This window comes from Typopeltis vanoorti, chromosome 17 (genome assembly GCF_054136105.1).
Source record: "Typopeltis vanoorti isolate ZY-2024b chromosome 17, IOZ_Tvanoo_1.0, whole genome shotgun sequence".
Taxonomy (NCBI): domain Eukaryota; kingdom Metazoa; phylum Arthropoda; class Arachnida; order Uropygi; family Thelyphonidae; genus Typopeltis; species Typopeltis vanoorti.
In genome coordinates, this window is record NC_143565.1 from 67381629 (window position 1) to 67404380 (window position 22752).

The 22752-nt window shown below is 36.6% G+C and overlaps 1 protein-coding gene across 1 annotated transcript in view; it reads left to right on the top strand.

Moving 5' to 3' along the window:
• Positions 1-22752, top strand: part of Vps13B (vacuolar protein sorting 13B) — a 1316993-nt gene that overhangs the window by 49622 nt on the left and 1244619 nt on the right. The window contains exons 4-5 of the mRNA XM_090406926.1: positions 1224-1414; positions 13945-14157. Of these exons, the coding sequence (XP_090263052.1) occupies positions 1224-1414; positions 13945-14157 (404 nt within the window). The remainder of the gene's footprint in view (positions 1-1223; positions 1415-13944; positions 14158-22752) is intronic.

A 22752-nucleotide genomic window follows, 5' to 3' on the forward strand; every position in this document is an offset into this window, starting at 1 on the left:
AGAAAGTGTTGAGGATGTGATTTAGTTCAGTGTTAAGGGCTATGTCGTTAGAACAGATTAGTTTAGCCCTGTTGTATAGTGTTTTTACCACTCCATATTGTTGTGAGGGGGGGGGGGATTGTTGGTGGATGTATCTGCCTGTATGGGTGGGTTTTCTGTAAACTGAGAAAACCAGAGTTCCATCAGGCTGGCGGGTGACTAGTGTGTCTAGGAAAGGGAGGCAGTTGTTTTCCTCTTTTTCCAGGGTGAACTTGATTCTGGCTTGACTCTAAATCCATCACCATTCCCTACATCCGAGGCACCTCAGAAAAAATTACCAAAATTCTAAAAAAACATGACCTCACCTCCTGTTACAGGCCTTACAGAAAATTGGCATCCCTTATCCACTCTACCAAAGACCAACCACTTCCCCTAGACCTACCTGGTGTATACCAGGTCCCTTGCAGTTGTAAACTGTCGTACTTTGGCCAAACAGGCAGGACAGCGAATATCAGAATTTCTGAACACAAGGACTACATCCGGTTTTACAAGTATAGCCATTCTGGTCTTGCAGACCATGCTCTGGATACTCGCCACAGAATACGGTGGAAGAAAGCAACAATAATACACCGGAGCAAATATAAATTCGAAAGATTATTTATGGAATCAGCCTCTACCCTAAGAAACTCTCCAAACCTCAACAAATTTGGTTGTATGCGACTGCCCCAAATTTGGGAGGCATACATCAGCAGACCTTCAGCCCAACGGCCAAGAACGCCTACTTAGCCCGCCAGAGGGCACCATCAGGACTTCTAGGAGAACGATAGCTTCATATCTTCATTCTCAGTTACTGTATTGTTAGTGCCTGTGTGCACCTGCCTTTTTGTAAGTTCCTTTAGAAAATGGCAATGTGACATTGCTGAAATATCAGAAATATCTATTAAAGTATAATTTAATTTATATTCGGATCTATGTTGTTTCAATTCCCTAAGTGATTTAGAAATGCATAACCAACGTATAAGCCTGTCTACGAGGAGCAAAGCTGATAACATAAGTACCAAGCTGACTTTTATATCATGGATTATAATGATGCCAATTTGTGTGGGTTGTTTTAGTTCTTATACATTAAAGAATGTTTTTATGGTTCTACAGTGCATTTCTTCATATTGTTTTAAATAAAATAATTTATTCTTTCTCTGTATTGAAAAAGATTATTCAGTAATGTATTGTTTCTTATGCAATAGATGAAAAAAATCAAAATGATGATACTGTTGGATGGGGTTCTTGGGCATGGTCTTTTGTACCTCAGATTCTCCCATCTTGGGAAGATGGTGATGGAGTTGAAGGGAATACAGAGAGAGAGAAGCATCAGCATTACCTAAACCAAATATTTCAGTTTGGAATATTTGTTGAAAGAGCAACATGTGTGTTTAAGGTGGGTATGCATTGAATATACTATATTTTGATGTGTTTGTTATGTATTATTTTATTATTATATTTTATATATTATTAACTTGTTAACTTATTATTATTGTTAACTTGGTGAGTCAAACAACAGAATGTGATGGAATGCAATTGTGAATAGCATGGTTGATGGCAAGTGGGCATACAGTAAGAGTGGCAGGAAGAATGAAAGGGTGGAAGATGAAGAAAACGAGTTGAAAATAATGAGAGAAAGAAATAGCGTGCTTACATGGAGTTCTTCTTAGAACAAAACGCGAGATTAAATGGTTGGAAAAATGCGTGACATGTATTATACACAGACGTGAAAGGGAGAGATGAATAGGAGCAATGCTGTAAGGATGCAGAGAGGGAAGGTTAAAGAGACGATTATTTTGGCAGGCACTAATGATTGGCAGGTGACAAGTATGGTATGTAAGAAGGTATGAAAAGGTTATGGTACAAGAGAATAAGAAGGGTGATAAAGTAAAAGTTAGGAGTTTACTGTCACGGTGTGATAAAGACAAACTGAGACAAAATAACTATGACTGCAATTGTGTAGTTGTGTTGGAGGAATGGTGTGGAGTTTGTGGATGTGTGGAGCAAATTGAGGTGGGTATGAGGGAGAGTAATCACATGATGACTTAGTTGACTGAGGATGAAAAAAATCATAGGTATAGAATACAATAATATTTTCACAGAGGACTTTCACAGATGAAATTGTAAGATTAAATTTGAAAAATATATATATAGAATGAAAAATTCCTCCATTTTTACTAAGGTAGAAGTGGAGGAATTTTTTGAAGTTTTAGAGAAAGCAACAGACAAAATGAAAAAGGAAAAGTTGGTCCTTGTTGGGGATTTAAATAGCAGAGTGGGAAATGATTGTCAGACATACAAAAATATTTTGGGAAAATTTGGAGAAAATAGCAAAGCTAATAATAATGGAAAATACCTGTTGGGTTTCTGCTCAGGATGTGGACTGGTTATTACTAACACAATGTTCCAACATAAAAATGTGCACAAATTCACATGGAGAGAAGAGGCAAGGAATAAGAACAGTCTCATTGACTATGTTATTGTCGATAGTGATGTTTTCTCCCTTGTGCAGGAAACCAGAGTGTACAGAGGATTTGAAATTGGAAGTGATCACTATTTAGTCTTGAGCAGGATAAAATTTAATTTCATATTGAAAAGAAGAACATACGAGGGTGGTCTGAAAAGTTCTCTGCCTCGATCATAGATGACAACACTCCGGCAAGATTTTTTTTCTAAGTTGGTACATCTGTCATAAGCATCCATGTAAATTGCAAGTCATTCTATCAAGTAGTTTGTTTTATACAGCTGTCTGAAGCAAAAGTGTTGTCTATATCACTTGAAATGGTTAAAATTGAGTATCATGTGGATCTAAAATTCTTTGTAAAAGAAGCTTTAACGTCTGAAGAAATTCATTTGAAGTTCATAAATTTTATGGGCACTCTTCTCCTTTGTTTTTGACAGTTAAGAAATCGGTTGCTGAGTTTAAACGTGGCCGTACCAGCCTTGAAGATGATTCATGTGAAGGACGTCCAAAAAGTGTAACAACACCAGAAATCATTTATCAAGTGCACAATATAGTATTGGATGACCAGCGAGTCAAAGTGTGTGAAATTGCTGAGACTATAGGCATTTCAAAAGAACATGCTGGATGTATTTGCATGAAGAATTGCAAATGAAAAAGCTTTGTGCAAGATGGGTGATGCGCTTGCTCATAGCAGATCAAAAACGCACTTGCATGAAAATCTCTGAACAGTGCTTGGGGCTTTTTAACAAGAATACAACTGATTTTGTGCATCGATTTATTGCTATGGATGAGACTTGGATTCACCATTACACATCAGAATCCAAACAGCAGTCAAAACAGTGGAGAGAAGCCGGTTGTTCAGTGCCAAAGAAGACAGTCGGTTCCATCAGCAGGAAAGGTCATAGCATCAGTTTCTTGGGATGCGCTATTAATTATCTTGAAAAGGGTAAAACAATAACCGTGGAATATTATTCCGATCTTTTAACCAGACTAGACGAAAAATTTGTGAGAAAAGACCCGGTTTGCAGAAGAAAAAAATCATCTTTCATCAGGACAATGCACCTGCCCACAAAGGTGTTTTGGCAATGAGAAAATTAAAGGATCTGCACTATGAATTGTTGGAACATCCACCCTATTCTCCAGATTTGGCTCCCTCTGACTTCTATCTTTTACTAAAACTAAAAGTCTTCCTTGCTGGTCAACATTTTTCTTTGAATCAAGAACTGATTACAGCTGTTGAGGGGTATTTTGTAGATTTTATTGAGAACCACTACAGGGATGGAATAATGGTGCTGGAGCATTGCTGGAATAAATGTATTAGTCTTAAGGGAGATTATGTTAAAAAAAAAAAAAAATTTTGAAATTATAAATTCGTTTTTTCATTGTTAGGCCGAGAACTTTTCAGATCACTCTCGTATAAGAAAGTTTTAAAGCGAATAACAGTTGAGCAGCTCTCAAATATGAACTGTACTCAAATATGAACTGTAGACTAAAATACACATACATTATTTAAGAAAAAATGAAAAAGCTTGAGAACAGGAACCAAACCTTGGAGATTCTGTGGCAAGCCCTGAAGAAAATACTGATTGATTCAGCCACAGAGGTATGTGTTGAGGTTGTCTGCAAGGATAGAAAAATCAGAACTCCATGGTGGACTCAGGAAGTTAAAGAGGCAGTGTAGGAAAAGAAGAAAGCTTATTAAAATTTCCTGGCAAATAAGTCAGCTTGTGCTCTTAGGGAATACAGAGACAAATGTACGAAAGCTAAACACTGTGTAAAATTAGGTAAACAAAAATCATGGGAAGACTTTTCTTTAGCTAGTTTTACACAGTGTTTAACTTTCTTACATTTGTCTCTGTATTCTCTAAGAGCACAAGCTTACTTAGAGAATACAGATTAATAATAATCCTGACAACCTCTATTTGGCTGTCAGGATCAGATCTTCACTCTATGACAAATAGTTGAGAAATCATGGGAATATAACAAAAATTTATGTTTAAGTTTTGTAGATCTGAAAAAAAAAAGGCACATGACAAGGTGCCAAGAGAGAGAAGCTATTCAATATGCTACAGTTATATGGTGTCAAATGTTCTCTAAGAGCACAAGCTGGCTTAGAGAATACAGATTAATAATAATCCTGACAACCTCTATTTGGCTGTCAGGATCAGATCTTCACTATGACAAATAGTTGAGAAATCATGGGAATATAACAAAGATTTATGTTTAAGTTTTGTAGATCTGAAAAAAAAAAAGGCACATGACAAGGTGCCAAGAGAGAGAGAGAGAGAAGCTATTCAATATGCTACAGTTATATGGTGTCAATAGGGCATTATATCAAGTAATACTTAATCTTTATTTGAATTGTAATTCAGCAGTTAGATTTGAAGGAGGTACAGGAAAATGGTTTAATGTTAAATCTGGTGTCAGACAAGGATGTTATTCATTATCTATATAGATCGCGTTATGAAGGAAAGTGGTATTAAACCTGATATCAAAATTGGTGATGTTAATGTCAGCTCTTTGCTTTATGCCGATGATATTATACTTCTAAATGAATTTGCTTCAAGTCTGCAAGATTCCCTGACTAAATTGAATAACTGTTGTAATAGATATGGAATGAAGGTCAGCAATAACAAGACAAAGACAATGAAAATAGGCAGAAGCATTCAATATATCAACTGTATTTTGAATGGAGAACCTATAGAATATGTGAAACATTTCAGCTACTTAAGCACAATTTTTAGTGAAGATGGTAAAATAAATATGGAAATAGACAACAGAATCAACAAAGCTGGTATGGTAGGAAGTCAACTGAATAAATGTATATGGAATAAGAGAGAAATCAGTCAAAACACTAAATTAGCTGTATACAAGACAGTGTTCAAACCAATTTTAAGTAATAAATCTGAGAGCTGGGTTAGAAGTAAAACACTTGACCAGAGACTAGAGACTGCAGATACGAGAGTCCTGAAAAAGATTAGGGGCATGAACAGATGGCATCAATGACAATATTGTATTAAAAACGAGGATATTAGGAAATAACTTGACGTTGTTAGCATCCAGAAATGTGTTAGCAGAGCTAATCTCAGGTGGTATGGTCACTTAAGCAGAATGGGAGAGGAAAGATCAGCAAAACAAGTTTTCTCAAAACAGGGGTGGGGGAAGACCCAGATATAAGTAGATCAATACGGTAAAAAGTCCTTAGATAGAAATATAACATCTGATAATGCTGGAGCATTGACAGGTAACAGCTTGATTTGGAGGAAAATTATAGATAGAAAGTTAGTAATGATGTAAATTTTTCATGTAGTACTATCATATCCTGTGTACCCCCCTTGATGGCAAATGTCAGGAATTTGATGATGATATGTATATTATTAACATCTGACCTCCATGGAGTCAGAGGCTCATCATGGGAGGTACACACTATTGCATGCAATGCTCATTCAACTGTACTTTAAACTGATTTAATGTGTCTACTTTCACAACATCATACCCAGGCAGTGCATTCCACTCTCCATGCAAAGAACCTGCTCCTCACTCCTATGTTCACATCCTCCTTATACAGCTTCCAGCAATGGCCTCTTGTTCTACCCCCCCTCATTCTATGAAAATCTTTTCCACATCAACCTGATAACAACCCTGACTAGCTTATACAGGGTGTCCCAAAATTCACGCAAGAAGTAATTTTGATAGAAAACACAGGTTTTTAATTAAAAATTGTAATTTCTTATTGATTCATAAAGTATACAGTATAGGGTTATGCATGGAATAGCATATCGGGTAAATGGCCTCCACGGCTTTGCTGGCATATACGCACTCTTTTGTCAAAATTTTCCATGACCGTTTTGCATAAATGTGGCTGAATTTTGTCCATACAGCGCTCAATTTCCTCATTCAAGGCGTGGGTAGTCGTGGGCTTGTTGGCATAAACCTTAGACTTCAAAAAGCCCCAAAGGAAAAAGTCCAACAGCATTAAGTCACATGATCTGGGCGGCCAATTCTGATCACCAAAACGGGAAATTACACACCAGGAAATGACTCATGCAGTAATTGAATTGTTTCTCGGGCTGTATGGCATGTGGCACCGTCTTGTTGAAACCACGTCGTCCACATCCATATCTTGCAATTTAGGCACAAAAAATTGGATTATCATGTCGTGATAGCGAGCACCATTAACTGTTATTACCTTACCAGCCGCATTTTCGAAGAAGAATGGACCGACGATGCCTCCAGCCCAAAATCCACACCAAACAATGTGGATTTTGGGCTGGAGGCATCATCGGTCCATTCTGGAGGCATCATTGGTCCACGAGTGATTGTTGAGAAACAAATGCATCCACGTTGTGGATGCATTTGTTTCTCAACAATCACTCGTGGATTTTCTGAACCCCAAATGTGACAATTTTGTCGATTAATTAAGCCATCAAGATGAAAATGAGCCTCATCGCTGAAGATGATTTTGTTCGAAAAATAAGCATCCACTTGTTGTTGTTCCATAATCCATTCAACGAACTGTCTTCGCTGTGTGTGGTCAGTAGGCTTCAGTTCTTGAGTCATTTGAACTTTGTAAGCATAAAGATGCAAATCTTTCATGAGATTACGCTGTATAGGGAGCTTCTCGAAATGCCCAATTCAAGACGGTGCCGAATTGATGTTCCTGGACTCTCAGCAACACTCTCACGAACTGCTTTGATGTTTTCTGTTGAATGACTTGGTGAAGGACGGCTAGAGTGTATAAGATCACTAATTGATCCAGTTTCCTTGAATTTTTTAAATTAATCTTTTCACAGTTGATGAAGTTAAATCACTATTCCGACTATATTTTGTACGAAAATTGCGAACTGTAGCTACCAAACCTTCATTATTTTTAAAATATTGCTCAACAATGAAAATGCATTGTTCTTTCGTGTAGCGCTCCATTTTTAATAACCCTGAACTGTCAGCTGTCACGCTGTCTTTTTTTCCTCGTTGGCAACACTTTACCGCACAAATGGCGCTAAATTTAAATCTTGCGTGAATTTTGGGACACCCTTTATGTCTCAATCATATCTCCCCTCTTCCTCCTATTCACGAGGCTCTGCAACTTATATTCTCTCAATTTGTCCTCGTACTCAATATTCTAGAGACCACTGACCATCTTTGTGAATCTTCTCTGGACCCTTTCCAACATATCCTCATCACCATGAAAACCTGATGCCCAAATCTGTGCACAATAATCCATGTGAGGCCTGATCAAGGCCTTGTACAATGGCATCATAACTTTTCTATTTCTGCATGTCAGCATCCTCTGCATCATTGCCATTATCTGATGTGACGTCTTCACAACTTGTGCATTGTGGCCCATGAATTTCAGGTCCTTGTTCACCATCACATCACTCCTAGAACTCTCATCTCCTTTACTTTCTTTAAAGTTTCCCCACCAAGTGTATACTTTACATCTCATCATTGCTTACCAAATCTCAGAACCATACACTTTGAAAAATTGAACTGACAGTTCCACTTACCTGCCCGTTCATGCAGTCTATTCAAGTTCTCTTGTGATGAAATAACATTCGTCTGACTCTGCATAGTTTTCCCCAGTTTTGCATCATCTGCAAACAGCAGCATATCACTAATTAAACCCATCCCAATATCATTAACATACAAATTGAACAACAATGGTCCCAAAAGTGACCCCTATGGTACACCACAAGTGACCTTTCTCTTTGGGGTACCGTATCCTCATATATATCTTTCTGATACCTATCTGACAGCCAGTCACTGATCCAACTCAGAAGTATGTTATCCAATCTCATCTGTTTCAATTTTATTTACCAGCTTGTCATCTGGAAGTCTATCAAATGCTTTTGCAAAATCCAAGTACGCCACTGTATATGCATCTCCCTCTCTCCAAGATATTTGTCACCTTTTTATAGTACATAAATTAGTGAAACATGATCTCCCCTCAAGAAACCCATGCTGATAACTACAGAAAATACTGTTGTCATCAACCCATTTCTGTATCCTACCTCTCACCAGTCTCTCCAGTACCTTCACCACAACTCTAGGTATACAGACCGGTCTATAATTGGTAGGTACAGCCTTGTCACCACCTTTATGCAGTGGAACACAACAATTTTATACTTCTTCCACTCCCTTGGAACCTGTGCTGTTGCAAGACTTTTATTAAACAGGCATGCCATTACTACTACTAATTCCTTGGGACATTCCCTTAAAATGCTTGGTTTATGTTATCAAATCCTATTGCTTTATTGACATCAAGTTTATTTATTTCCTCAAATACCTCCTGCTCACTCACAATTAAGTCATTCCTCCTATGTCCTCTACACTTAAGTTTCTCATGATTTCACCTTGATCAGGATGAAACACCCTTATAAATTGATCACTGATAATCTCAACAATGTCTTCTGCAGCAGTTACCATTCTACCACTTTCATCCATTAACATCATCGTACCATGATCATTCTTCCTTCTGCTTGCCACATATCTCAAAAACTGTCTAGGGTTTTTCTTTGTCTGATTTGCCAATTTATGCTCATATTCTATTTTTGTTTTCCTTACTAACTGAGTTACTCTCCTGGTTTGTTCTCTATACTCTTGGTGTAACTGATTATTACCATTATTCATCTTGTACTTCCTCCAATGTATCTTCTTTTTCCAGATTTCATGCTTAAGCTCCACATTCATCCATTTCACACCTACCTTATTCAGCCTTTTGGCCTTCGGAATACAGTCACACATTGATGCTATTATGTATTTCTTTGTCATTTCCCATGTAGCATTTATTTCCTTACTACTCAACTCCTTGTTCCATGTTATAGCTCCAAACAGTCTCCTAAGCTTGTCTTAATCACCAGCCTTATAATTCCACATATATCCTTTTCTCACAAAAGTCTGCATATGACTAGCCACAACACAGGTGATCACCTCATGATCACTTTTACCAACTGGAGAAAAGTGTGAAACCCCCTCTCACAATTACATCCTCTGATGAAATGATCAGATCTGGAACTCTTGATCCTCACTTACCTCCTTTACGTGTTGCCTGAGATAGTTATTTCTCAAGAACTCAAGAAATTCAAATTCCCAATTGTTATCTCTTCATTCCAATTTATACCACTATAATTAAAACCATCCATAATAATTTCCCTTCTTTTGTTCACTAATCCAAGTTGTTTATACATTTATTCTTCACCATCCTCCACATTCCCAGGCCTATAGCTACATCTCAACCTCCATGTTACACCACACTGCCTCATAACCATTGCCACTCTTTCCCTCTTTCATGTCTACCGTATGTAGAATTAATTCCCCTGTTATCATCAGCATCACTTCCCCTTCTTGCCCTTTCTATCCTCGTGAAATATACTGTATCCTTCCATTTCTATTCCTGTTACGATACCATCTTCATTCAACCATGTTTCACTTATTCCAATGATTTTGGGGTGAATAAACTCAATCACTGAAACCATTTCATCCCCCCTTATTACTTATAATCACTGAAACCATTTTTAGGTCTATAACTAGTCCTATCCCATGTGTTGGTTGTGATTACCCACCACACCTTCCTAATCACCATTTACCACGTATATCTGCTCAGTCTCAAATTCCCCACCCACATTCCTATATACTCCATCTTCTTACACACATTCGCTGCCACTTTCAACATCCACTCTCTCTCTCTCTCTCTCTCTCTCTCTCTCTCTCTATGCCATGTCTTCCTGTCCACCTGAGCTCCTCCTGTTTCTCTTGCATTCCCATTCTCTCTTCATCTCACACTACTACTGTTTTCACTGCCAAGCACCTCTGTCTCTTCAATACCACTCTCCTGATTTTTCTTTTCATCTCTTTCTTCTGATCTCTTGCACGCATCACACACTGTACTTCCATCCAGCAACACATTCTCCAGTACACTCACTCACTCGAAAGCCATTTAAATGCAACCCATCATGCCTGTATTATTTCATTCTTTTCTCAAACACATGCCATACATCCACAAACTGCACTCCTTTCTCCTTGCACATCTCCGTTAGCATACCATTCATGATTTTAGCTCTCCATCACAACTCATCATTGTGTGTGTGTGTGTGTGTGTGTGTGTGTGTGTAACGAATAAAAATAGAAAAAAAATTCATAGTCTACCTACAGTACTAATGTACCATACATCAGTGGTGAGCTATGGAAATTTTAACAAAGGGCTCACATGGTCGAGAAAAAAAAAAAAAAAAGGGCTAACTTAGCCCTCATAATATTTATATTGCGACTTTGTAGAGCTTCTGACAGATATGATAATTCCTGTAGGATATCAGTCATTAATGCTAGATCTTTTAAAAATTCCAAATTGAGAAGTCGGTTTTAAAAGCCCTTATATTATTGTTTGTTTTAAAATTCTTTCATAAAGCTAAGTAATTTCTCCACACACACACACAGCAAGAACCATTCATAAACTGCAAGCTGCCCATCGTGGTCCAAACACACTGTCGATCTTTAAAATTTCGATACCAAAGTGTTTTGCAATCGTATTTAATTCTTGTTGATTTTTTGGTGATTGACGATAAAAAGCATATAATTTATCCATAAATATTTCAAAATTATTTATTTCTTTGATGTTTTTTTTATCGATGAGCTACGCAATGCCAAATCACAATGTTGGGAAATCTTTGTAAAAGTTTGATTGCAACACCTGATTTGTTTCCTAACATTACACTAGCTCCATCAGAAAAAAAATGCAATGAGATGATTTTTTAAATAGTTATCAGAAAATCCATATGAATTTAAAGAAGCAATTATAGTAGCATGTATACATTCTGCAGTGGTAGTATTTTCTAGTTATACAAGATTATTAAACAAGAACAAGGGGCTCGCAAATTTCAGAAAAATTTAACAAAGGGCTCGCGCGAGCCCCTTATAGTTCACCACTGTCATACATTTCAAAATACTGTGGGTGGGAATGACATAAAAAAAAAATTAATTTCTAGTTTCAGATCATCTTTTTTTTGGGAAAAGGTCAGAGAATAAATACAATATGGTCAAAAAAGCGAGAATAAATTTATGTGGAAGATGAGAGAAATCAGCCAAAAACACCAAAAAATATTTTATACATGCAGATCTGAGAGTTGGATTAGAAATAAGAATTTAGACTAAAGACCACAGATATGAGTTTTGAAGAAAATTAGGCACAAACAAATGGCATCGTTCACAAAACCTTACTAAAAGCAGAGATATCAGAAAAGGACCTGATGTTATTAATACTCAAGAATGTATAAGCAGATCTGGTATACACTTATTGGAAAGAAGTGAATGGACACCATAGTGTGAGGAACAAACAGCCATAGCACTCACGTTAATAAGACGCTTAATAATATACCTCCTTTTGCTGCATAATTGAAGGAATCCTACTGGTAAAACTTTAAACAAGTTTGCGATAGCGATCAATGAATTCTGGACCATCCTGTAGGCATGTAATGATGTCCTGGACTGTTATGGGGTAGACATCTCTTGACCACACCTGATGCTCCAATTCATCCCACAAATGTTCATTAGATTTGAGATCAGGGTTCTGTGGAGGGCAATCAAGTGTGGTGATGTTCCTATCTACAAATCATGCAGTTACAGCAGCAGTCTTATGACACAGTGCATTGCCTTGCTGAAAGAGACAGTAGTCAGTTCCATAGAAACACCACAAAGCATCACATTGTCCAGAATGTTCAGATATCTCTCTCTTGGAGTTCAATGTTTGTCGCACCACAAACAGAGGTCCAAGGCCAAACCAGAAAAATCAGGACCATGCGATCACACTGCTGCCTCTGAATTTCATAGTGAGGATTACACACTTTGGTAAGAGATGTTCACTGAACATCAGCCACACCTGTCCATCTGCTCAATAGAGGGTGTAGAATGATTCATTGCTCTATAACACAGCTTTCCACTCTTCCACATCCCACTGTACATGCTCTTTGCATCACTGTAGATGATGCTGTATGTTGGTTTGGGTAATGTGGGACTTGCATTTTGGGATTCCACCATGGAAACCCTATGTTGTGAGCCTCAATTCTGAATGTTTTTGTGCAGATTAAGGTCCAGTCAATGCCCAGAACTCTTCATTCAATGTGTCAGCCAATGAATAGTGGTTTTTACATATTATCCTTTGTAGCACCTTATGGTCATGTTCAGTGAGTGTGGTGGGTCATCCGCTGTGAGTGGCACTTGCAGTTGACTCTATGCTTCCATCTCAGTATTGTATTGCTGATCGTTGACTTGGGATGGCCCAGTTTGTCAACAGTTTGCTGAACAAATAGGCCTGCAACATAGCATTCTATCACAACTCCTCTTGCAAACTCCTTCAGTTCCCTTCTTGCAGTCATTTCATCTGGACACGATTTAAATCACTGACTTGATATCTCCAATTTATAGCTGCTAGAAACACATGACTTGTTACATAGCATGATGCATCTTGTCCATGGGGGAGGGGCATTCTTTGACTTCTTGCCAACAGTATAAGATTGTTTGGTGATTTAAATGAAATGAGAGAAAGAAGGGAAGAGAGAGAGAGATTAGTAAAAGTGTTTATCTTTCTCTCTTTTTCTCTCCTCTCCTCTCCCATTCTATTTAAATGATCAACAGTCTTATATTACTTTCTTAACTCTGCTTTATTCTGTTATTTTTCCATATTTAATTTTGCCATTATAAAAAAAAAGCTGCCTACGTATCTGAATTCTATAACTTGTTCTGTATGTTTGCTACTGAGAATACATTGTAAAAATAATTTGTCTGAAGAGCATTGAAGAAATGGATTTATTTAAGATGATGATGTCATCTTAAATAAATCCTTACACTTTAGTATGAAATGATCTTCCTGTATACATCCTTCAATCCTGACTGCCAGTTTTCAGCATGAGGAGCTTCTCTTGATACCATATCATGTGTTGTTTCAAAATGTTTAAATCCTAAAATTACAGTTAACTCTATCCTGCCTTTTTAAGACAAATTGAAGAGCTAGTAATTGCTTAAATAAAATAAAAATGTATACTGATATATAATATTGATCTGCTATTTTATTAATTTTCTGTTACTAAGAGGTCCAGTCTTCTGCAAGTATTTATTTTCATAATTCAGACTGCAAAGAAACATAAATGTTTATCATTGTCTTAGAGGGTAAATGAATAGTCAGATTGGCAAGTTTGCTAATTTATTGTGATTGCTATTCTCAGAGCATACATTAACTGTGTGTGATAGGTATAAAAAGAAGAAACTCCATATGAAAATATGACTTATGCAATTTGCATTACCTATAGATAAACTCTTACACTTTTAAATAAGTTATATAGATTTAAAACTGTGTATCTTTTATCATTACTTGGTATATAAATTCTATTTAGGTTCTCTTTTGTGATTATGTGTATTTATGCTTTATTTATAATGTTGTTATTGAAAATATAAAACAGACTTTTATTTTGCAGCTAACAGAAAATGTCCAGGATAACTCATGTTTTATTCCTTCAAAAGTATCATTTTCTCCCCTTGCAATCCTTCACAAATTTGGTTCTTTTCTTGAAATTACTTTGAAGGGGAAGGATTTTGTCAATGTCCAATTAGGAGTTACAGGAGCAGCAGTTACTGGTCTTGGGGAATGCATGTGTGGTTTTAGAGATTTCTCAACTACTCCTAATATGGTGAGGTTTTAAATAAATAAAATATATGAAAAATATTTTAAATAGAATTAATAAGAATGTTGCCTGTTTACAAGATCATGAAATTGCTCTATTTGATAGGTACTAGAAATAGCAAATTGCTCCACTGGAGAAGTATAATGTTGGTGCGATCCTCTATACTGTGTGGTCCATTCTGTTCTAGAAGTTAGCTAGTAGAAATTAATTTTGAACTAGTGGAAATTAATTTTATCTTTAAAGGTACCTGTGGCAAAATGGCAGTACCCTTGACCATTTTGTTTAATTTGAGTCTCGGGTCTGGGTTAGTCCCGAGCGGGTGGAAAGAGGGGAAAATAGTTCCACTGCATAAAGGTGGTTCCAAGACTACTGTTGTAAATTACCGACCGATTAGCATATCAGGAATCATTGTCAAGGTCTTAGAGAAAATAGTCAAGAGGAAAATACAAGATTGGATAGAAGAAAATGGGATACTGTATCGGGGACAGCATGGTTTTGTGAAGGGTAGGTCATGCCTCAGTAACTTGCTCACGTATTATAACACAGTGACGGCTGAACTGGATAAGGGTAATGGGTTTATGGTGATTCTACTGGACCTTGCCAAGGCCTTTGACAGGATTCCACATGGAATTCTAATCAGTAAATTGCAGCATACGGGAATGGACATAGGGTTGGTGAGATGGATAGGAGGGTGGTTGACGGAGAGATATCAGAGAGTGGTTTACTCGGGAGTAGAGTCCACAAGACGGCCTGTGACTAGTGGTGTGCCACAAGGATCTGTTCTTGGACCACTGCTGTTTAATTTGTTCATAAATGATATAGGAAATGATCTGAGAGGAACAGTTCATTTGTTTGCGGATGATGCGAAGTTGGGTAGGGCAATAGTGAATGCAGATGACGTCAAAATTTTGCAGGATGATTTGGATAGATTGGAGGTCTGGGCTAAGGAGAATGGATGTCAGTTTAATGTGGCAAAATGTAAGGTTATGCATTTTGGGGCGAAAAGATTGGCGGCAGTTTACTGCATTGGTGGAACCGTGCTCCAGGAAATTGATGAGGCACGAGATTTAGGAGTGTTGGTAGATAAGGAATTGAAATTTAGGGGACACATTGCAAAAGTGACCAAAACAGCTCATCAAATCACTTGGTTACTGAAGAATATGTTGACAAGCAGAGACAAGCAGGTTATTGTTCCTCTGTATCGAGCCTTGATAAGACCCCATCTAGACTACTGTGCTCAGATTTGGTCACCTAGGTTTCTTCTTGATGGGGAGGAGGTGGAGAGGATCCAGAGGCGAGTGACCAAGATGATAGCAGGTCTGTGGAATGAACCGTATGAGAACAGGTTGAGGATTTGTGGGTTGCAAAAATTGGTTGATAGGCGGAGGAGGGGAGATATGATTGAGACATTCAAATTACTGAAGGGTTTCTATAAAATTAATTCAGAAGATATTTTTGAGAACAGGGCTGGTTGTGGGAGGACTAGGGGACATCCATGGAAATTGGACAAAAGTGTGGTTAGTAAAGGTGTTAGAGCTGGGTTCTTTACTTTTAGAGTAGTGAATGAGTGGAATGCGCTCCCTGAGTCTGTGGTGGATGCTGTGACAGTGAATGAGTTTAAGGCGAGGTATGATAGATACTGTATGAATGTCAAATAGTTGTGATGAATATGATTTGGGGCCTCCCTCGATGAGTCTAATGACTCCCTGGAGTTGCCCGTAATAATAGTAATAATTATAAAACAGCAAAATTACATGATAACTATAGTAATAAACTTTAAAGAAAGTACAAATATTTCACACTGAAAATAATAGTGCATTATTGGTGCATGTGGAAACAACAAGCAAATCAAAGAACAGGAATGCTAGGTACATGCCAATTGGTTTACCACTTAAAACAGTCACCGCTTGCTAGAAATTAATATTAAAAATAAATAATATTAAATCTATTTTTGATATATACATAAGATGAGAATCTCCTAAATTTTTGGGAGAGAGAGAGAGAGAGAGAAAGACAGTCATTATGTTTCAGGTTAGGCTGATAAAAGAGCTTCACAACTTTCTTTGAAAATGCATTCATATTTAAAACTGCTTCTATGGAAAAGACTAGTTTCACTCCACAGGATATTGTGTAATATCATGCTGTGCCAGACCAGACTTTTGAGGTTTCACGTATTCAGTGTAGTAATGATGTTCATTGCTGGCCTGGTTTGCCGAGTGGTTAGCATATCTGCTGTCCAGCTAAGAAGCTATGGGTTTGAATCCTGCCAGGGGCATGGATATTTGGTTATCCTACCATTCATTTACCATATGTACTGCTGTGACCTAAGTCTTGGTGCAGTATGACCTTTGATATCTTTGTGCCATAAAAATCAAAAATAACTGATGTTTATTAATTCTTTTTTCCACAGAATGGCCTTTCTTCCCAAAGAATATCAAACTGCATTCCAAAACCTAAGGATTCTTTGACAGACCACAGGGATTCCAATGCAAGGGATATCTGGTAAATGCTAGCTAAAGACGGATGCGACAGTTTATCTTTTATAAATAGTAAAAGATGAAAAATTTTGTGATAGGAAAATATGTGGGATTAATGTGAAACTTCTTGTCTGCACGGTCAACCTAGTGGCTTTGCACCTTGCAACCATATGCCTGGGGAAGGAGTGTCCCAGGTTCGATTCCCATCAAAGACGTGAAGAACTTGAGGATCTTCCTCAGGCATAGCCAGTAGGGTTTTTTCTGCCAGTTTATCCAGCGTTTTTCATCCTGCAAAACCAGCCCCATGAACATACACTTCTACAGCCAAAAATATATTCCCCCCAGCGGCAGACTAGGCGACAGGTTGGTTGGGAGTGGTACTAACAGGAAGTTGCATCTAAGTAACACGTGGACCCCGCATAGGAAGCGGGAATAGCGTGTAGTGAAAGAAGATGAATGTGAAACTTCTTCAAAATTCTACCAGTGCGTTCAGAGATAATAGAAATATAAAGGATTGGAACCCCTGTGGTCTGTCAAAGACTCCTTAGGTTTTGGAATGAAGGAGTCAATTATATGTTGAATCTGATTAGGGTTGTAACCATTTAATTCAGTCGGGCTGGTTGGTTGAGTGGTTAGTGTATCCGTTCTCCAGCAAAAAGGCTGTGGGTTCAAATCCTGCTGTAGTCATGGATGTTTGTGATTATCTGTAAAATTACTGGGGATGGTGGTTGGCAGTAGATGCTGTTGGTGTAGATGATGAAAGTAGTTGCAGTTGGTGGAGTGGTGAAGACGGAGAGTAGGTGCCCTCCTTCAATGAGTCTTTGGACTCTGGAGGTGTTATGTAATAATAATAATAATTTCCATTAAAGTTTTGATATTGAGATGTTTTTGTTGTAAGCTTGAGGGAGAAAAGCACACATTATGCACTCTCTTAATTAATGCCTTGATAACACCAATTTTTTGGAAGGTATGATGAGCAGACTTTTGATGAATGTATCTACCAGTAAAGGTAGTTTCTGATAAACAATGGTTGACAAAGTACCGGAGGCTGTGCGACTAAGAAGGATGTTCAAGAATGGTAATTTACCAGCATTTTCTTTTTCTATGGTGAATTGAATGTGTGGGTGAAGACTATTGATCACAATGTTAGAAGGTGATAAGTTCATTTGCAGGATGAGGCCAAACACCAAAAATTTCATCGATGTAGCAAAACCAAAGAGAGGGTTGAGGATGAATGGATGAGAACAAGATAACTTCCAGATGGTTCAAAAAAAAAGGTGGTTTGCTAGAGGTGGAGACAGAGAGGTCTACCCACGGCTGCCTTCAATCTGTTTATAGATCTTGTTTTTCTAGCTGAAATATCCTGATTGTATAATCATCATCATCATCATAACGCTAAATACAGATATAGACCATTATTGATCTGTTCTGGTTTCATTTCAATCGAACATCCTCTTTTAAGGTCTATCAACTCTTCTCTTTCCATTTGTTTTATATTTTATTAATTGTTTAGGATAATAGGTGTTGGCAATTTGGTTCACATGTTCTATCCAATTTCATTTGTATTTGTTTATTTTTATTCTATTGATCTTATTTTTAGTTCTTTTAAAATATCTTCATTCCTCTTTTTGTCTAATAATGTGTACTTTGCAGCTTTCATGAATTGCTCAGATTTTGCTGTCATATAATAATGTAGGTGCTGCTAACGTATTATATATTTTCAGGCATGTTTCCTTTCTTTTGTACAATATTCTGATTGAATTTGAAAGTATTTAATTGACAAAATTAACCAAGGAACAAGACAGGGATGTCCTCTGTCTTTTTCTCCTCCATATGATATTTCACATCCATGATAATTACAAGTATTTATCTATTCTATTATTAATAACTAATTTACTTCTAACTGTAGTTTGTCCACAAAATGCCATTGTCTTAGTTCTATGGATATTTATTCCAACCTGTATAATGTTTAAATTATATGTGGCTCTTTGTAAATTGTCTTCCTTATCTGATGTTATTACCTGATCATCTGTGAATAATAGCATATTTATTTTATTATTCTGGAAAATTTCTGTACCTGAGTTATGTAAAGTGTTTCACTATATTAATATTTCATTAATATAAATATTAAAAAGTGTTGAAGCCAGAGGACATCCCTGTCTTGTTCTTTGCTTTGTAATTGTTTTTCACACATTTTTTCATTTATTTTTATTGCATTATATTATTTATATATATTCAGTAGTAAAATATTAGGTATATTTATTCTTTGTAATATATCAAACAATACCTGTCTTTTTACTTTATCAAATGCTTTTTCATAATCTATAAACAAAAGGTGAGTTTCTAAATTAAATTCTCTTGTTTTCTCTGTAAGTAGTTTTAAATAAAAAGCTGCATCCATTGTAGAGCATCGTTTTCTAAATCCATTCATTTTGACATTCTAATAACATTTTTTACTGTATACTTACAATTTTTCATTAAGTATTATTATTATTATTTGGTAATATGGAGTCAACAGGGCGGCCCACTCAACCAGCAACATGTCTATCATAATGAGCTTTGAAGTTATTTCCACTATCTGCACTCACAATCACTAACCTCCACGTAAAAAAATCTACTCACACCTTTCTTCACCACATCTTTATGCAACTTCCAGGGATAACCCCTCATTCTTCCCATTTTAACATCCATTGTTTTTAGGATTTCTGTCTGTATTAATTTCATAAAATCCCTTAACTAACTTGAATGTCTCTATCATATCTCCTCTTTTCCCCCTATCCACGAATCTGTAATCCACATTCTCTCAAAGACTTCATAATCAGCACTCCAGAGTCCTGACATTACTTTGGTTATTCATCTTTGGACCCTCTCTAGTGTTTTCACATCACAGTGAAAACTAGGTGATCAAATCTGAGCACAATAGTCCCTATGTAGTCTAACCGTATAGATGCATTACCACTAGCTCCTTATCCCTACATGCCATTGTACTTTTTATCATAGCAGCAATTCGATGTGCAGTCTTTGCAGCACGTACGATGTGCTCTCAAAACTTCAATCCACTATCATCACTCCAACATCCTGAATCTCATCTAATTTCTAAAGTACAGTTCCTCCAATACAGTATGTAGCCTTATATCTCTGTATCCCTAACATGTTGCATTTATTAACATTAAAATTGCAACTCCACTTATTTGTCCAAGTTAAAAGTCTATTCAAATCTTCCTGTAGAGAATTAACATCAGGAAGACTTTCATTAAATAACCAGGACTTATTATATAAATAGCCTTATTAACATCTAACCTAAGCAGCAGTTGACACACCTCCAATTCTTTCACCTTTAATTCTTCTAATTCTTGCTTCTCTTCTACATGTTGCACAGCATCACTCACATTACTATGATATACACTGATGAAGTGTTTGTTAAATAATTTCACTATATCAGTGTTTCTCAACCTGTGGTCTGCAGGGAGACTTAAATTAATTAAATAAATATATATTTTTAATTATCCAAACAAACAAATTAAAATTGAATAAGTAAGTAAAAATTATTGAAATCAAATGGAGACAAAAAAGAACCCAACAAATAGCGTCAGAATGTTCAAAGGTAGAAGTAATAAAACTATATTGTTGTTCACTTCACCCCTCTTTTATTATTCGCCATTCTGCCGCTGAATGACAAATAATAAAAGAGGGATGAAGTGAACAACAATATAGTTTTATTGCTTCTGCCTTCCCTTGCTGTTTTGTCAGATTTGAAGTGAACATATGTTATCCACATTTCAACCAATTGCTTGTTGTTTATTGATTTTTATTACTGAAGGTTTCCCTCCTTCAACCAAGGCTCAGTATATCTTCAGAAGTGCTAAGTAATACTTGGACAAAGTGTGTCGTGAGTTAACCCCAGTATTTATATATTTATATATTTTTCGGAAACATATTTTAATAATGAAAAAGTGGCTTAGAATTAGGACTTTGAAAAGAAGAACAAATGAAACAGGTGATGCTACCCTTATTGTGATACACATGTTGTAACGGCGAGTAAATCTGATACTATTAAAGTAGAAGAAACAAGCATTTCAAAGAAAAAATACAGTAGGAAATATAATAGTTCATATTTGGCATTCAGGTTTACTTGGTGTGGAGGTGAAAGTGAACAGAAACCTCAATGTGTTTTGTGTTATGAAGTGTTATTGAACAAGTGCATGAAACCTGCGAAACTCCGACATTTAGAAACTAAACATTGTGATGTGAAAAATAAGCCATTTGAATTTTTCAGCGATGCTTAAGGGCATTAAATCATGGGAAAGATATAGTTTCGGCCATGAGTTCTATTAATAGCAAGGCACTAGAAGCATCCTATCTCTTAAGTTCGCCCATAGCAAAAACAGGGAAACCTCATTCTATCGGGGAAAATTTGCTACTTCCAGCTATAAAAGATGTGGTAAAAACTATGTTTGGCAACAAATTACTAAAAGATGTTGATCTGATTCCTCTTTCAAATGACACTGTTGGTCGCAGAATTAATGATATGGCAGGTGACGTAAAATCTCAGTTAATTGAAAGAGTTAAGAAGAGCTCTTATTATGCGTTACAAATAGACGAGACTACAGATGTTACAAATGATGCACAGTTAATATGCTACATAAGCTATGCGCATGATAACAACATTCATGATATTCTGTTTTGTAGAATTTTGCCATCCCAAACAACTGGAGAGAAATATTTCACACTCTCAATACTTACATAATACACTAAGGGATCCATTGGGAAAAATGCATTGGCTTCTGTTCTGATGGAGCTCGTACCCTTACAGGCAGGCATAGTGGGGTTGTTTCTATGGTCAAGGAAGTAGCTCCAGATATGAATTGGGTACATTGTTTCATACATAGGGAAGCGTTAGCTTCCAAAGGAATGCCACCAGAATTTAAAACTGTGCTTTAGAATGCTGTAAAGCTAGTTAATTTTATTAAAGCTCGACCGTTGAATAACAGGTTGAGCTTTAATAAAATTAAAGCGATGAAATGGGCAGTGAATATATACAACTTTTGCTTCATTCTGAAATTCGCTGGCTTTCCAGGGGCAAAGTACTAACAAGGTTATTTCAATTAAGGCACAAAGTTTTATTATTTATAAATGAACGTAATTCTGATTTTGCATCACTCCTTGTTGACGAAGCATTGTTATCAACACTATCCTATCTTTCAGACATTTTTTCGAAATTAAATGGGCAAAGTACTAACAAGGTTATTTCGATTAAGGCACTTAGTTTTATTATTTGTAAATAAACCTAATTCTGATTTTGCATCACTCCTTGTTGAAAAAGCATTGTTATCAACACTATCCTATCTTTCAGATAATTTTTTTTCGAAATTAAATGAACTAAATCTCTCCCTTCCGGGAAATTTTTTTAACTGTTCTTGATGCCTACAACAAAATAAAGGCATTTGAGAAAAAAATGTTTTATGGATTAATTATGTAAAAGACAGACAATTTGCACCTTTTCCAACATTGGAATCCTTTTTAGTGTAAAATTCCGAGTTTCTGGAAAGGGTTGTGATCACCTCAATAATCTGAAACGGAATTTTGAAACATATTTTCCAAATAATTTTTATAAGAAATTTCTGTGGATTCACGATCCATTACAGACTTGCAGTCACGGGAACGACCTTTCGTTATCGAAAAAAAAACAGTTAATTAAACTTTCAAGTGACAGTGAACTTCAAATGCAATTCTGTGATCTTGGTTTGGCTCAATTTTGGATCTCGCCTTCAGTGAGAAGTGAATTTCCCAAATTATCTGAAGAAGCATTGAAAATCGTCATACAGTTTTCTACAACCTATCTTTGTGAGAAAGGATTTTCATCGCTCCTTCAAATAAAAACAAAATACAGAAATCGTCTTAGTGTGTGTGCCAATCTTCGACTGAAGTTGACCAATATTGAGCCAGATATCCAGCAACTCTGCAAGGGCCGAGAAGCTCAACCATCTCATTAAAAGTAAGTACTAACATAATTATATCATTTAAGTTAAGGGATATTACATCCCATATTGTCTCTTAGCCAAATAAGAAACTCAGAGTTTCATGCCGAATATAGAAACTATATAAAGTTCGGCGATTCCATGTG